This window comes from Montipora capricornis, chromosome 1 (assembly GCF_036669925.1).
Source record: "Montipora capricornis isolate CH-2021 chromosome 1, ASM3666992v2, whole genome shotgun sequence".
Taxonomy (NCBI): Eukaryota; Metazoa; Cnidaria; class Anthozoa; order Scleractinia; family Acroporidae; genus Montipora; species Montipora capricornis.
The window spans coordinates 36,905,913-36,920,912 of record NC_090883.1 but is presented as its reverse complement, the minus strand read 5'-3'; the positions used below and the strand labels follow the sequence as shown (position 1 = coordinate 36,920,912).

Here is a 15,000-nt window from a genome sequence, read left to right as displayed (position 1 = left end):
GTGCTACAATAAATTAAAATACAAAATATTTCATTTGAGTAATACTTTAAACTTTCCTAGATCATGTTGCCTTGTGTTTGCACATTATCAGAGTATTTGTTCTCCTTGTATTTCTAACTGCTACTGTTTGAGAAAATTGCTCCTATTTTTCTAATTTAGCCCTAAATTATGGACATGCACAAGATCATAGTGATGGCAGAGTAGAAAACACCAGAAACACATTTATTGACAGCCTTAATCGTGACCGTGTGAAAAGAAATATAGATGGCAATGCAGCTCTTTGCATAAAAGAAAATTGTACTGAAAAGGTCAGTATTCTTTTACATGCTGTGATGTAATTTTTTTTGTTTATGGGTGTGGAAGGCATCTGGTATGTTTGATTTTGAAGCAATTGAGCTTGATATTTATTCATACATGATTCATTGTTCTGAAAGATTAAGGAATTTTATTCCTTTTCCTTGACATTAATTTTTGATATTGCCTGTGTCTACACTATACATGTCTGGCAGCCAGGCAAGGTCTGAAATAGACTCAATGCCCGACAGTGAGACTGTGAAGCAAAACAACATTAAAAAAAGTTAATTAATGCAAGACCTCAAGCATAATCAAACCCGGGTTAACTGCACATCAAACGCTGCTCATGACCACTGAGCCACGGAGGCCAGCTGCTAGTCATCTGAATTTTTTAGATATATATTTTATAATCATGTTAGCAAATGTTAATATTATTGAATGCTAACTGTAGAGCTATTCAAAGCACTGTTTAGGCTAGCCGGAGTGCTAATCAGGCTAACTGGAACTTGCTTTTTAGGCCTAACCTACAAAAAAGTTTTGAGTGCCTGGCATTTAGTCTTTTAAAGACCTTACCCCACTGCTGGGTATCTTGATATTTTGATTAATTTTTTGTGACCAGTGAAACAGATTAAACTTGCCAGGTTTTTGTGTTAGCAACTATAAATAATTCTTGCAAAGACACAAATACAATGTTTTCGTTCATTCATTCATTCACAAATATAATTATATTAGCATGTTTCAAATATGTATGGTCTCCAACCGACGAGTTCTCAAAATGACCAGCTCCCAGTAGGCTTGAGTTGATAGCTCAATAATGATAAAAATATTGGTATAGCTAGAACACTATCTTTGTACTGCACCAGGATCACAGAGGCCATGGGTCTGAATCCCATTCAAGAATCATTCAACACTAATCTGCTAATTAAAAGTAACATTGCGCAAAGTTTCTGCAAAGATCTTCAACCTCAAAATGCTTTTCCGTGCAGTTAGTTTCACTCAGAAAAGATCACAAGTATTGTGTTTTCTCCAAAATCAGATAATTTTTTGAACCTTTAATACAATGTATGTCATAACACCACCAGGGGTAGTGACATCTTTCCATGCTGCCCACAGTGCTTTGAAAAAATGGAAATCTTTTATTAAAAAGTCTGAGCAAAGAGCTGTCTGCGTCAACAGAGGGTATAAGCCTTGTTCAACATCTTAAGAACAATCATGATGAAATCTGCTTCATTTATTGTGCTGTTTACAGAATCTAAAATAATATTGGAACAGTTAGGAAACTATTAACTCGCAAATGTCTTAAAATTCACCTTTCTCCCAGTATCTAGCTAAGGACAGGTAACAAGTCATATCAATATGAATGTGTCAAGTTAGAAGGCTTGGCCATTGTAAAGCAAACACCGATTATCATAGTTTGATAGTTTTTAATTTTCCCAATAGTGGAAAATATATATGCTCTTGAATATTGATATATTAAATTATATTAAGGCCCATTTTCCACAAACTGTTTAACTGTGCTGGAATTTGTGACAAAATTTAATTATCCCATTCTTTGAATTTTCAAGGGTTAAAAAACTTGTAGAGAATCAACTCAAAAAATTAATTCCAAAGTTTAGAGGTATTGGCCTGGAGAATGATTCATTTACACTTTTAAATTAGGTAAATATATTACAGAACAAATATATAAATAGTTTACATACATGCATACAGTAAAATCAATAAATAAAGAAAAAAATCTCAGATAAGTAGACAAAAGGAAAAAATACAAAAAAGGAAAAATAAGAAGTAGACAAAAATGAAAGGAACTATATACAACAAAGAAGAAATATACAAATTATTGATCTATTAGTTATTTTGATTGATAAAGAATAATGAAATTAATATGAAGTTAGCTCTTTTTTAAATGTAGACTAAGAGGAGGTTAGAATTTTGAATTTCTCATCAATTTCATTCCAAAATTTAGTTCCATTATACTGAATATTAAATTTACCATAGTTGGCTCAAATTTGTGGAAGATACAAAGTAGATCTTCATTTATTGACCAGTAACATCAACAAATAAGTTGACTGGTGAGATAGACTACCAGAGTTCTTACAGTACATGTATTTACTGACATAACACAAATCACTTGACTCTGAAGGTGCAGACTTCCACTCAGGTTGTCGAACCGTCAAATGTCATGTCAAACAGTCCTTCTGAGGACTACACTCGCCCGGACAATCATATTTTACTTAAAAGGTCTTGTTGCAAAGCGAGTAATTCATATTGTGCTTACTAGAAGTCTTTATAAAAAATGAATCAAAGATCTTTCAATAATTTGGTAATTTACAAGCTACAAATTGGTGCATGAAATAGAGTGTTTGAAGTTTGATGTAATCATGAAGTTTAAGAAGATTAAGGTTACCAAACAGAGGACTAGTATGTGTGCGTCAAAATTACAAAAAGGCAATTAGAGGAACAGTTTTCTTTAAACTTTTGTATAAACACAAAAGTCATGTACAATTTTCATTCGCTCCTAATTATTTTTTATCTTTGAAATTGTCCTCTGAGTTAAGGTTTGTAAGTTATGGATGTTTATTTTAGTGACAGTGGTTACTTGCCTCAAATAAACAATATTATTGTGTTAAAATGACATTTCCTTCTATTTGGTTTCAGATAAATCATAAATATTATGTATCAGAGGTTCTCCATGATGGCAGAAGTTTCTGGATGGATATTAAAGGAAATCGAAAGACCTTATTACAGAAGCATCTTTCAGATCATTACTTAAAAAAAGCGGTATTGTATGCATTTAGTTATTATAATACTGAAACGCTAAACAATAGTTTTCAACACTTCATCCATTCATTAGGAATTACTAGTGACTCATGGTTCAACCTTAATTTTTGTTTTTACACTGTAGTGTTGCACATTGTTCAACCATATATGCATGCGGTTCTGTTAAATTGTCAAGGGCTGTTTGGAGCTGTACTTTTGTGAGTAGGCGTGGGATTTGTCACATATGGTTTAGGAGCCGACATATCCCCCCCTCAATGCCGTACCAGGAGGCAACATGAGTTACATTTAGTGTTGAGAAGGGCTGTTGTTGGTGAAATGTAGTTAACTACAGAAGTTTTAACAGCATTCTCAAGACTTCATGCACTTAAGCCGAAATGATCAGACTTCATCAACTTACATGTATTGAACATAAAGGTATTATCCTCTTCAGTTGTTGAGGTAATAATCATTATTATTATAATTATATTAATGTAATGTTACAAATTCGTGAATGAAAGACCACCTTTTCTCTTGCAAATAACCTGGGTGCTTCTAAAACCAAACCTCCAGGAGAATGGCCAATAATGAAATTTTTTTTTTCGGTTACGTTGTTCTGCTGGCCACATGAGATCAAGCATTTCAACTAGAACCAGGTTTGGGTTGAAGGAGTTGGAGTTTCTCAAAAAAACACTTTCCTGGTACAACTGTTTCTGCTTCGAATAGAGCAAAATTATATTGAGAGAAATTACAAATAGACCAGTCTCCTCGAGCGTTGTCAGCAGTTAGCTGATTCAGTGCTAAAGTTTACAACGCCTTTAAAATGGACAGTGGATGCCTCAGTTGCTACCCATGTTCCTTTGATTACTTCGACCTTGTTTGATGCCAGTTAAGAAATATTGGTTGATCATTCAAGGACAAGTCCTAGTCGTTCCCAATGAAAACACAGCCCGACTTTTATTTAATTTCTAATACTAATTACTGCCTTCTATTCACTAACTTAAACATTAACCTTGCGTGCTGGATTGAATTTGTGATCTTTTTTTCTGTTCTTTTTCCTTTTTCATCTCAAAGACACTGAAGTTAAGTTTTAAATTTCCATATTATGGACACTACCTTGACAGAGTTGTGCTGACAACTGGAGGTAAGTTGGCTGTGATGAAAGGAGTGCAGGGTTCCGTTAAGAGCTGGAAGAGCAAGTGAAAATCTGGTGTGGGAATTCAATTCTTGAATTCAGCTGTGTCTTGCGGCAAAGGCAGCTCGATTTTAAGCGAATACAATTTGTGGGTTTTATGTTGCTCATTAAAATAATAATATACTTACTTGTAGTATAGCTATAAATAAACTTCATGTTCAAGTCTCAGGGCAGCAGCGTACTGTATCCCTTGCTTGAGTCCTTTCCTTTCTGAGAATGACACTTGTAGATTTTTCTTTGTCTAAATTAACCGCTAGTTAAGATATTACATGTATTTGTCAATGCAGTCAAGATTAGGGGTGATCAACAGGTACAATGTATGTAGTATCAACATCAAAGTCTACTCAAAACCTTTTTTGCCTTTAAGGACGGTGCCTACTATTGTTATTGCATATACATTTTTCCCATCTCGAGATATTCGGGTTTCCTATTGGTAATGCTTATTAATTAAAATCAGGAAAATTCTTGCGCTGTTTCGAAGTTATCTGGATAAAATAATTAGGATCTTAGTAGGTACTCTTGGTATCCAAAAAGAAAATTGGGGACAACCGTGCATTTTTGAGAGATAATTAAGATTCATTTTGAGAATTTAAAGAACGCAATACACTGATTTGTATTTTAAAACTTTTTACTAATATTATTGATTTCATGACTTATCTTGAAAAATGCATGTTAATACCCCCAATTTTCTTGTTGGATTTCAATGACACTTGTTTAGATCTACATTTCCTGCATATTCATAAACCAGGGCAAAAATACCATATCTTTGGATTGTTAGGCACCGTCCTTAATTAACCACAGCTGTCACCCCTAAACTGACCCTGATGTCAACTAAAATTGTCTGGTGTTAGACAGAGTGCGGTAAAGTGACCAGCCAGAAGTCAGGCTGCTTAGCCAAGTGCTGGAGCCTCACTCAAACACTCAAACTGAAACTAAAAGTGTCAGTCTTAGGAGAGAAAGTGTTTTAAGTTATGCTGGGAAATGAAGTCCCTTCTTGAGATGTCACTTTGACGTTCTTGAGAGCTATAATTCAGTGCTGGAAATAACAGTCGGTCATTGGACATTGTCCGACCAAATTTTGAAATTGTCTGGCCAATTTTACATGGTGATCGGACACGATGACCGAACATCTCACCAGCACATCTTGAGTTATCTTCTTCAAGTTGTTGTCAGTCAATAAATTATGTCTGGTCCAATTTGTCAAATGTCCGACCAAAAGGAAGATTTGAAAGGATATATGTCCTGTGAATAAAGAAAACTTATTTCCAGCACTGTATATGCCGTCTTGTTTATGGCACACTGAAACAAAGTTTACATTCAGTTGCAATAATTCAACCTTCCCTATTATTAAAATGAAGTGCACTGCATGCTGAGCTGAAAGCTAGTTAAACTTTATGATTTTTGGATAGATGTTGCTAACTTAAAGATAATAACTCTTAAAGGTTGTTAAGTTTTGTAGTTTAGTTTTCTATTAGTTTTCTATAATTTCCCAGGAATACATGAAGATGTAATCTTGTTTAATCTTAATCTCTGTCAGGTTTTCTGTACATGGATGTTTACAACACTCAATTGATGACAGAGGTACAATATTTAGCTCCACTGATGGCGTACTTCAATTCCAAGCTGGGTGGAGATTCACAGGTTCTTACCCTTGATGATGGTGAGCGGGAAGATTCCAACATGTGAACACAGTGTTGAGAGTGCTTTGACTTCTAGTAATGTGGCTTGGGTTAGACTCCGAGCTTGGATCAATGTTACGTGGGCCAATTCTATTTCGTTCTCTTACATGTAACTCTTACATGTATCTTATTGCTGCTTTAATTTCATTTGACTTGATATGCATTCTCCCAAATAAAATATATATAAAGGAGACAAAGAAATAAGATTGAGACAAAAATTTATTATTTGAATCTGAATTAACAGACTATACAGTATAGTTGGCTATGTTCCCTCCCTTTTGAATCCCTGTCAACAGTCCAGTCATAACTTTCCTCATTATTATTGTTATTGTTGTTGTTATTATTATTATTATTATTATTATTATTGTTGTTATTGTTATTGTTATTGTTATTGTTATTGTTATTGTTATAAAATAAGCTGCCAGGGCGATTTGGTCCATGGTGGCAGGAAGCTCGATCTGAGCTACTCCTTGAAGCACTATAGTTCCATCATGATAACATTGACTCAAAATGCCACACATCTTGCAAAATGTCCACGTAATTATCTGCCCATTAACCCAATGACTCCTGGGGGTTCCCCAATGATGACTAAAATACTAAGTATGGCCAGTTTAGGCCCGCTTACGGGTGAAAGGATTAAATTATGATTTAACCTACTTTACTCCTCAGGCAGGCCAGGACGTTCCCTTAGTTGACAAGTAATTGACCGAATGCATAAATGGCAGCCAAAAAAATGTTCTTTTGTTTATGTGCTAATTAGCCTCACTAGCTTCGTTTGTATGGACAAAATACAAAAGAAATGTTGCTTGAGAGTGAGGATAGTCATGAGTCTCATTAGCACAAACAAAACAATATATTTTTGGCCGCCATTTATGCATTCGGTCAATATTGTCTGGCATTAGAGTAAAATCAGTCAAGTCACTCCCAGAAGTCAATGAGTTAACTTAACCCTTTCACCCCTGAGGGGCTCCCCATTGACGAGTAAAATCGTCTGGCGTTAGACAGAGTAAAATCTATAAGTGTCACTCTTAGGAGGGAAAGGGTTAACGGGGGCGTAGTCTCGGAGTGAATATAGCTGTTGTTAACCCTTTCATCCCTGAGGGGCTCCCCATTGACGAGTAAAATCGTCTGGCGTTAGACAGAGTAAAATCTATAAGTGTCACTCTTAGGAGGGAAATGGTTAACGGGGACGTAGTCTCGGAGTGAATCTAGCTGTTGTTAACCCTTTCATCCCTGAGGGGCTCCCCATTGACGAGTAAAATCGTCTGGCGTTAGACAGAGTAAAATCTATAAGTGTCACTCTTAGGAGGGAAAGGGTTAACGGGGACGTAGTCTCGGAGTGAATCTAGCTGTTGTTAACCCTTTCATCCCTGAGGGGCTCCCCATTGACGAGTAAAATCGTCTGGCGTTAGACAGAGTAAAATCTATAAGTGTCACTCTTAGGAGGGAAAGGGTTAAACGGGGACGTAGTCTCGAAGTGAATCTAGCTGTTGTTAACGGGGACATAGTCTCGGAGTGAATCTAGCTGTTGTTAACCCTTTCATCCCTGAGGGGCTCCCCATAGTCAGAGTAAAATCTATAAGTGTCACTCTTAGGAGGGAAAGGGTTAATATGCAAAATGTCAATTAAAGTGATAAAATTATTGTGAAAAAAAAATGAACTAACTTATGGCCTTATGCTTGGATTTAAAAACAGTCATGAGACATTTGGACCAAAGAAATTTCCGAGAATGGGCAAAGCAGGCATGATCACAAAAACGGTCCTGTTGCCTCAGCAAAACAAGAAAGACCTGGCCATCACTACAAAAGTAACATATCGCTTTTAACACATTTTAGGGCTTGTTTGTTAAGCAACCCTTTGTTGAAAGCGTGGTAGAATTAAGGCACAGCACTGTTTTCTTGCAGGAACAAAGCTCACGGTGCAATGGCGGAAGGTCTTGCTTCACAATAAAACTGATGGTAATGCCACCAAGCATTTTGGGACTGGAGTGCTTTCAGTGTGCTTTTTGGGCACTTAAACTTAAACCGTGACAGTTTTACATGCAGCCTTTATAACAAGTTTTAATTGTTTTTCTTTTCTCAAACCAGTTGGCTCATTCAACTTTCAGTGCACTCTGCATAAGAATGGAACGATCTGGTTTGCTTATAAGCAGGTACATTAAATTTAAAGATTTTTTGTCAATATTATGACATAAACTGGGGGCAGCATAGTACAGTTTCTTAGGCATTGGATTTGCGGTTGCACTGGATTTAAGTCACTCTAACCACTGGCTGGAATTGTATGCAGAGTTCCTTTTTTAATTACTCAAGGTAGGACAGAGATAGCTAATCAAATGCAAGCCCTTGATAGCACAATTTGTGCATGAGTGTGTGATACACGTGCCTTGCTTCTGCTTAACCATCTCAAATTTCTTTAATATATTATTATTATTGTCTCCAATTTGCACTCATCTAATGAGCTTGTGCAATTTTGTTCATCTTTGAAAAAAATAACATACATACATACTTACTTACTTACTTACTTAGTTACATACTTTATTCGTTCCAAATGGGCTTTTCAGAATAAAGAAATAACTAATGCTACATACGAGAAAATCAATTAACAATTAACTATTAAGTAAAATGACATAAACAAACCGATTGATTATTAATGAACTTATCTATAAAGGGCAAAATTACTGAGCGCTGACTGACTGAGACAGAACGCATTTTTTCTTAATCGAGGGCATTTTTGGTAATCAAGAGAGGGCTTGATTACCTGTCAATGATTGGTTAATCCGTTGCATAGCAACCGATTTGCCGTAGCGCTAAACAGGCTTCCCAGATAAAAATAGACTGCGCACCTGATTCTCCTTCGTATAAATTTTGCCCTTTATTGATAAACAAGTAATCACATGAGACCTCGTACTATTAAGGATTAATTGCACTTGGGTTTTGGAAATTTTCCAAATTGCCCTCCTCGCTTCGCGACTCGGCAATTTTGGAAAATTTCCAAAACACTCGTGCAATTAATCCTTAATAGTACTTGGCCTCATGTGATTACCTATAAAAATTAATTAATGAGATCAAAACAATATAAATAGAGCAATTAAGTCACTAAAAAACTTGAGATAAGGCATCTCTTCAGGCAACGTTTGAAGTCCTGTAGTGTTGGTTTCAACTTAAGAGTGGAATTTTAAGAGTGGAGTTTGACTGGCCTAAATTAAAAGGTTCTTTGCCCTGTGGCTGTTTTATACAAAGGACTGTTAAGCATCTGAGAGTTCCTCGTTGTACGCCTGGTGATCATAGCTCTTTGAATATATTTAGAAAATAAAGAGGCTGGTGCGCATCCTGACATGCATTTGAAGGCCATTATTGCTTGGCGATAATACAACTGCTGTCTCACAGGTAGCCACTTTAGATCTTTAACGATAGGGGAAATATGGTCGTATTTCCTTGAGTTTTGTAAAGCTTGGATCCTACTTAAGTTGTACTCAGAGGTGTTGCTCCAAACATTACAACAATAATATTATAGCTTGCTAAAAACTAAGGCATTAACTATAATAGTTAAGGTGGTTAATTGAGTCGACAACATGTTTAACTCGGCTAATCTGGCCTAGGCGCGCCATGCAACCGGACACTGTTGAAGCTATGTGATCATTATATGTCAAGCAGGGATCCAGAATGACTCCCAGATCCTTAGCAACGGTAGCCGGTGTAATTTCCTTTCCTAACAAAGTTAGACGAAAATCCTCTACTTTGCTGACCATCGCTCTGCTGCCAAAGATAATTAACATAGTTTTACTAGGGTTAACAAGGAGATGCAGTTACTAATTCTGCATGAATCTTCATTTAATAATAATAATACAAAAAATACGTGACATGCTAAACACCCTTACTCGCAGTCCGAGACTGAATTGCTAAGGGCGCGGCTCAACGAGATCGGACCGAAGGAGCTGTGCTGCCGGCTAGGCGCTCGACCCCTGAGCACGACCCATGTATGACCTCGGAGCACAGCACCACAGCCTGATGGAATAGGCTGTGAGTGGATTTTGCTGAGGGAGGAAAACCGGAGTACCCGGAGAAAAACCCTCGGAGTCAGGTTGAGATCGACTGAAACTCAGCCCACATACGATCTCGGGGCCGAGAGTTGAGCCCGGGTCGTAGAGGTGGAAGGCACTGTTGATAACCACTAAGCCATCCTGACTCCCCATTTAATTTGGCAATCGCGTTTGCCTGGTCCTGTAGGTTGAAATTTAATATCAGTTTAGTATCATCGACATAACACTGAGGGGAACTATGGTGTGGAATGCTAGAAAGATCGTTTGTAGATACTAAAGAGCAGCGGTCCCAGAATGCTTCCTTGTGGCACTCCACAAGTCATAGGAAGTTGGGCTGATGTAGCATTATAAATTTTTACAACTTGGTAGCACGCCTGGAGATGGCTTCAAAACCATTTGATAGCAGTAGATTACAATCCAATGTCCTGTTAAGCTTGGACAGAAGGATTCCATGGTTAACACTATCAAAGCCTTTGCTCATGTCGAGATGTCGGGCAACACAGTGGCAGTTAACTGTTTCTTATCAATGGCTTCAAGGATTGCGTCAGTTGTTTGTAAGATAGATGTCTAAGTAGAGTTCCACTTCTTGTTACCGCACTGCTTGGGTGACAGACGTTGGTTTGCTATTAAAAAGGATGTTAGCTGATCATGGGCAACTCTCTAACAAATCTTTGAGAGCACAGGTAACAGTGAAATAGGCCTGTAATTGTTAGGATTGTCCCGGTAATGTATGTCACTACTGCAATTTTCCAAACGTTGGGGAATTGAGCATAAAGAAAGGTGGCATTAATAATCGATGTGATTGAAGGTGGAATGGCAGGTAGACAGTCCTTAATAACACGAACTGGGACCTTGTCTATTCCAGGGGACTTATTTGTTGCCATAGATTTGATAATACGATACAATACATACTTAACTGACCGCTCCCCATAGGGGCTTTTCAGGGCCAATGAAACAACGAAATGACAGAACAGAACAACAACAACTGTTAGGAATCCCAACTGGCTGAAGGCAAACCATTTGGCTATTTACAAGTGCGGCTGGGAAGTTGAACCAGGGACTACCAGGAACAAATTCATAGAGCGGTTCGAGTAGGTCTTGAACCCGGGATGTCCGGATCTCAAGGCAAGCGCCCTAACCACTGGACTACACTGCCTCCGACTACTTGGTTGATGTTCACATTAGCGTCGAAAACAAACTGTTCAGACGTGGGATATTCCCGAGGGGTAAACAAGGAATCGTGTGCTTCACACTGGAATTATTCAGCCAGAGTGTTGATTTTCTGAATTGTATTCTTACGGATGTTTACCGTGAAAGATTCGTTGGCCACAGTGTTTACGTCCCCTAAAAAAGAACTCTGCGAAGCAGATTTTTGGTGTTGTTCCGGTTTTCTTTGATTTGTTGTTCCATAAATTCCTTTTCAGCAAGGCGAATTTTCCGTTTCATCGGATCTTTCGTTTCGTTTTCGTTTCCAGCCATCTCTTGTTGCCATTAGGTCGCGAATCTCATCGTTGATGTAAGGATTTTGTCGTCCTCACAGACGAATAGTTTTTAAAGGTGCATGTCTATTATTCTGAATTGCACTCAAAATCATGTGATTACCTAGAAAAATACTTTAATGCAATGTCCTTGAAATACATTTTAACTTTTTACTTGTATGTTGGGCGACGAAGTTGAGCTTGTCAATCCTAAAATGAAGCAAAAATCACTGTTGTTATCCATCTCACACTCAACGTAATTAAAACAGTTCCAAATTTTGTTTTGTTGATCAATGTGTTTTTACAGGTTCCTGTCGCTGTGAATTCCCTTTCCGACTTTAAGGGTCACCCTGTGCGAGTTGGTATATCGGATGCATTTGTAATACAGCGCAGGGACCCTGAGCAACCAATCATCCACAGGAAATTCTTCATATACAGTCAGGTTAACATCACCAAGAAACGTGTTGTCAATGGATCAGCAGTCATATTCCACCCCCAAAAAAGTAATTTCTTTTTGTAATATTAAATGACGAAGGTAGAATGGATTTACAAGATTTCCAGTAAACTAACCCATTCACACCTCAAACGCTGCTAGGACGCGCCCCATTGACGAATAAAATCATGTGGCATTAGACAGAAAAAAAATTAATAAGTGTCACTCTCAGGGGTCAATGGGTTATGGAAAGACTTTTATCTCTAAATGCTAGTATTTTATGAAAGAAATGTATGTTTGAAGTCAGGGTTAAAGACTGAGGCAAAATAGAGGTGATCCTCGCTTTATAACTGGACAATTGAAATTAAACAATTGTCACTTTCTAAGGACCTGAAAAATTAAAGTGGCTTGGAACAATGAGATTCAAACCCATGAACTCTGCAATGCTGGTGCACTGCTCTACCAACTGAGCTATGAAGCCATTCAGTTGGGAGCAGGTCAATTTGTTGATTTTTTGTTCCCATAAAAGGAATGATGACTGAAAGAAATGTATATTTAAGATGCGGGTTATAGATGTGAGACAGAAATGATCCTGACACTTAACTGGACAATTTAGGACACCTGGCAGAGGTCATGGGTTATTTTAACAAATCAAAAGTGGTTCAGCGCTGTCTGTACAACAGTATTCGTCATCACAGTGGCAGGCCGCCTTCTGCCAGTTGGGGTTCTAAACTCATGTCTTGTGTTTGATTTGAAAGATTAATTCTTGGTAGACCTCATATGGGCATACCTACATGTACAGGTAAAAATGCGCTGTATAAATTATATACATTATTATACACATTACACATTGGACATTAGTTAACAACTAGACCCTTCGCCCGCAAGGGCTACGGGTCAATAGCTCATGAGGCGAGGCCGATTGGCTTTTCACCGGTGGCCCTTGAGGACGAAGGGTCTAATTGTTTTAGTATCACCCAACTAGTCGGACAGAAAAGGCAATAATAAAGTTAGCAAATGCAAGTTGAAGAAATATTTATTTGGGAATAAAATGAAAGAAAGTGTCACGCTTTTCGCTACTCGAGGACTATTACTAATAATCCTCTAGTAGCGTAGCCAATTAAAATGCAGGATTTGCATTAGTCCACTAGTTGGGTGATACTAATATCGTTTATTATGCATGTTTCAGGCTGTGTTATTGCTGATTCATGTGCGCGGTGTATGGAACTCGGCAAAGTCACAGAATTCAGCTGTCAGTGGTGCCCTGCTACAGGAAGGTAAGCATCTGGCATTTCTACTGCTGAAAACACCGCGATCGCAATAGAATTATAAACATAACTTTACTTACCTTGGCAATAGCCATCCTCAAAAACGAAGAGTTGACAGTACAAGTTATACTTTAATTACCAGGCGCCTAAAATTTGGGGTCATTTTGCCGACATGGTTTGTTGCAGGTGCTCCGATGGAGCGGATCGCTATCGAGCTGAATGGGAGAATTCTGGTTGCAGTTCCATCGCAGTCAAAAAGGTATTCTACAACAATGGTCCATTAATGGAAAGGAACTTTGTTTAGCTGTCTAATCCTCTAGCGCTGGAGCACTAATAGACCCTTTTACAATACAATACAATACATACTTAATTGACCGCTCCCCATAGGGGCTTTTCAGGGCCAATGAAACACAATGAACGAAACAACAACTGTTAAGAATCCCAACTGGCCGGAGGCAAACCAGTCGGCTATTTACAAGTGCAGCTGGGAAGTTGAACCAGGGACTACCACGAACAAATTCAACGAGTGGTCAGAGCCTGTCTTGAACCCGGGATCTCCGGACCTCAAGGCAAACGCCCTAACCACTGGGCCACACTGCCTCCACCAAACAAACGATCACATGGTACAAAATCCGCCGTGCTGGAGGGCAAGCTCATTATTATTCCCCCACTGGGACATTAAAACAAAGACTGGACCTGAACCAGTCAAGCTTGACTTGCCTTTCTTTTAATGTCCCAGTGGGGGAATAATAATAATGAGCTTACCCTCCAGCATGGCGGATTTTGTACCATGTGATCGTTTATTGCAAAAGGCCTATTGGGGACACTGTAAATTGAAACGAGATGCTTCCGTGAAGCATACACTGGGTTGCCTGTGGTACGTGTTACAGAAAATCAGAAGGCACTGAATTGTGTGGTATTGAAATACAGCATTCCAGTCTCCGAAGAATAACAAATAAAAGAGAAGCGAGAAACATTGGCTTCTGGGCTGACATGTTGATAATTTTCAAGTTCCCTCAACTTCTTTTCACCTTAAGTGTGCCCTCTGAGCATCTGAATGCTTTGTAATACTAAAATTCACTAAAGTTAAGCCCTTTCGGGCGGGGTTAGTATCAGGATGGGAGACCAAAAACAATAAACCCCTCCCAAAACACAAGGATCTGACCGAAAATACTATTAACGCTAACAAATGCGAACTCAGCAAAGTACAGATTTTGTTAGCTTGCTTTATGCAAAACAAATATTGATGCAAAAGCAAATAACTATTGATACACAGTTTTTAGAAAGAGCAGAAGGAAGTTTCCGGAACGGTCGATCGAGAGTAAAATATTTACGACATGAAAACAATATTAATTTTGAACCATGAATATAGAATATAAAAAGTTACGATCAGCGACAAACATTTTGGGAAATTTTTGCTACGTTCAAATAAATCGCAAAATCGAAAGTGACATGCCGGAATTCAGCGGGCGCCGTGATTAAGTTACCGCGGTATGTTTAGTCGCCAAACAGTGAAGTATCTGTGTCAAATGATGGCAAGATACCGGGTTTTTGTAAGTTTCTTTTTCTGTCAAGTGTTATAAAGTTTGACACTGAAATGAGCGAAGTCAAAACAAAGATCACAATCGCCCAACTCTTGTTTATGCAAAGTCAAAATTTACCCTCCAAGACGCGTACGACGTTATTTATCACCAGGTAATTCCATCATTTTAGAAATAGCAGCTACTTTATTATTCATCTGCGTCACAATTTTTCACTGATTTTGGGGCTCATTTTGTTGAAACTCAAGCAGGCTTCCAACAGGATCATGACTAAAACACCACACGAGTACATACGGGTAACATACGAGTAACATACGGA

General features: G+C 38.1%; 2 protein-coding genes across 3 annotated transcripts in view; both read left to right on the top strand.

Annotated features, from left to right (window-relative positions):
- The window catches only part of LOC138041059 (plexin domain-containing protein 1-like), a 170,497-nt gene that overhangs the window by 28,444 nt on the left and 127,053 nt on the right, over positions 1-15,000 (top strand). The window lies entirely within an intron of this gene.
- LOC138040793 (plexin domain-containing protein 1-like) overlaps positions 1-15,000 on the top strand; it is a 32,978-nt gene that overhangs the window by 10,580 nt on the left and 7,398 nt on the right. The window contains exons 2-10 of the mRNA XM_068886466.1: positions 160-308; positions 2,950-3,072; positions 4,123-4,192; positions 5,781-5,903; positions 7,827-7,880; positions 8,010-8,074; positions 11,747-11,942; positions 13,062-13,149; positions 13,327-13,399. Of these exons, the coding sequence (XP_068742567.1) occupies positions 160-308; positions 2,950-3,072; positions 4,123-4,192; positions 5,781-5,903; positions 7,827-7,880; positions 8,010-8,074; positions 11,747-11,942; positions 13,062-13,149; positions 13,327-13,399 (941 nt within the window). The remainder of the gene's footprint in view (positions 1-159; positions 309-2,949; positions 3,073-4,122; positions 4,193-5,780; positions 5,904-7,826; positions 7,881-8,009; positions 8,075-11,746; positions 11,943-13,061; positions 13,150-13,326; positions 13,400-15,000) is intronic.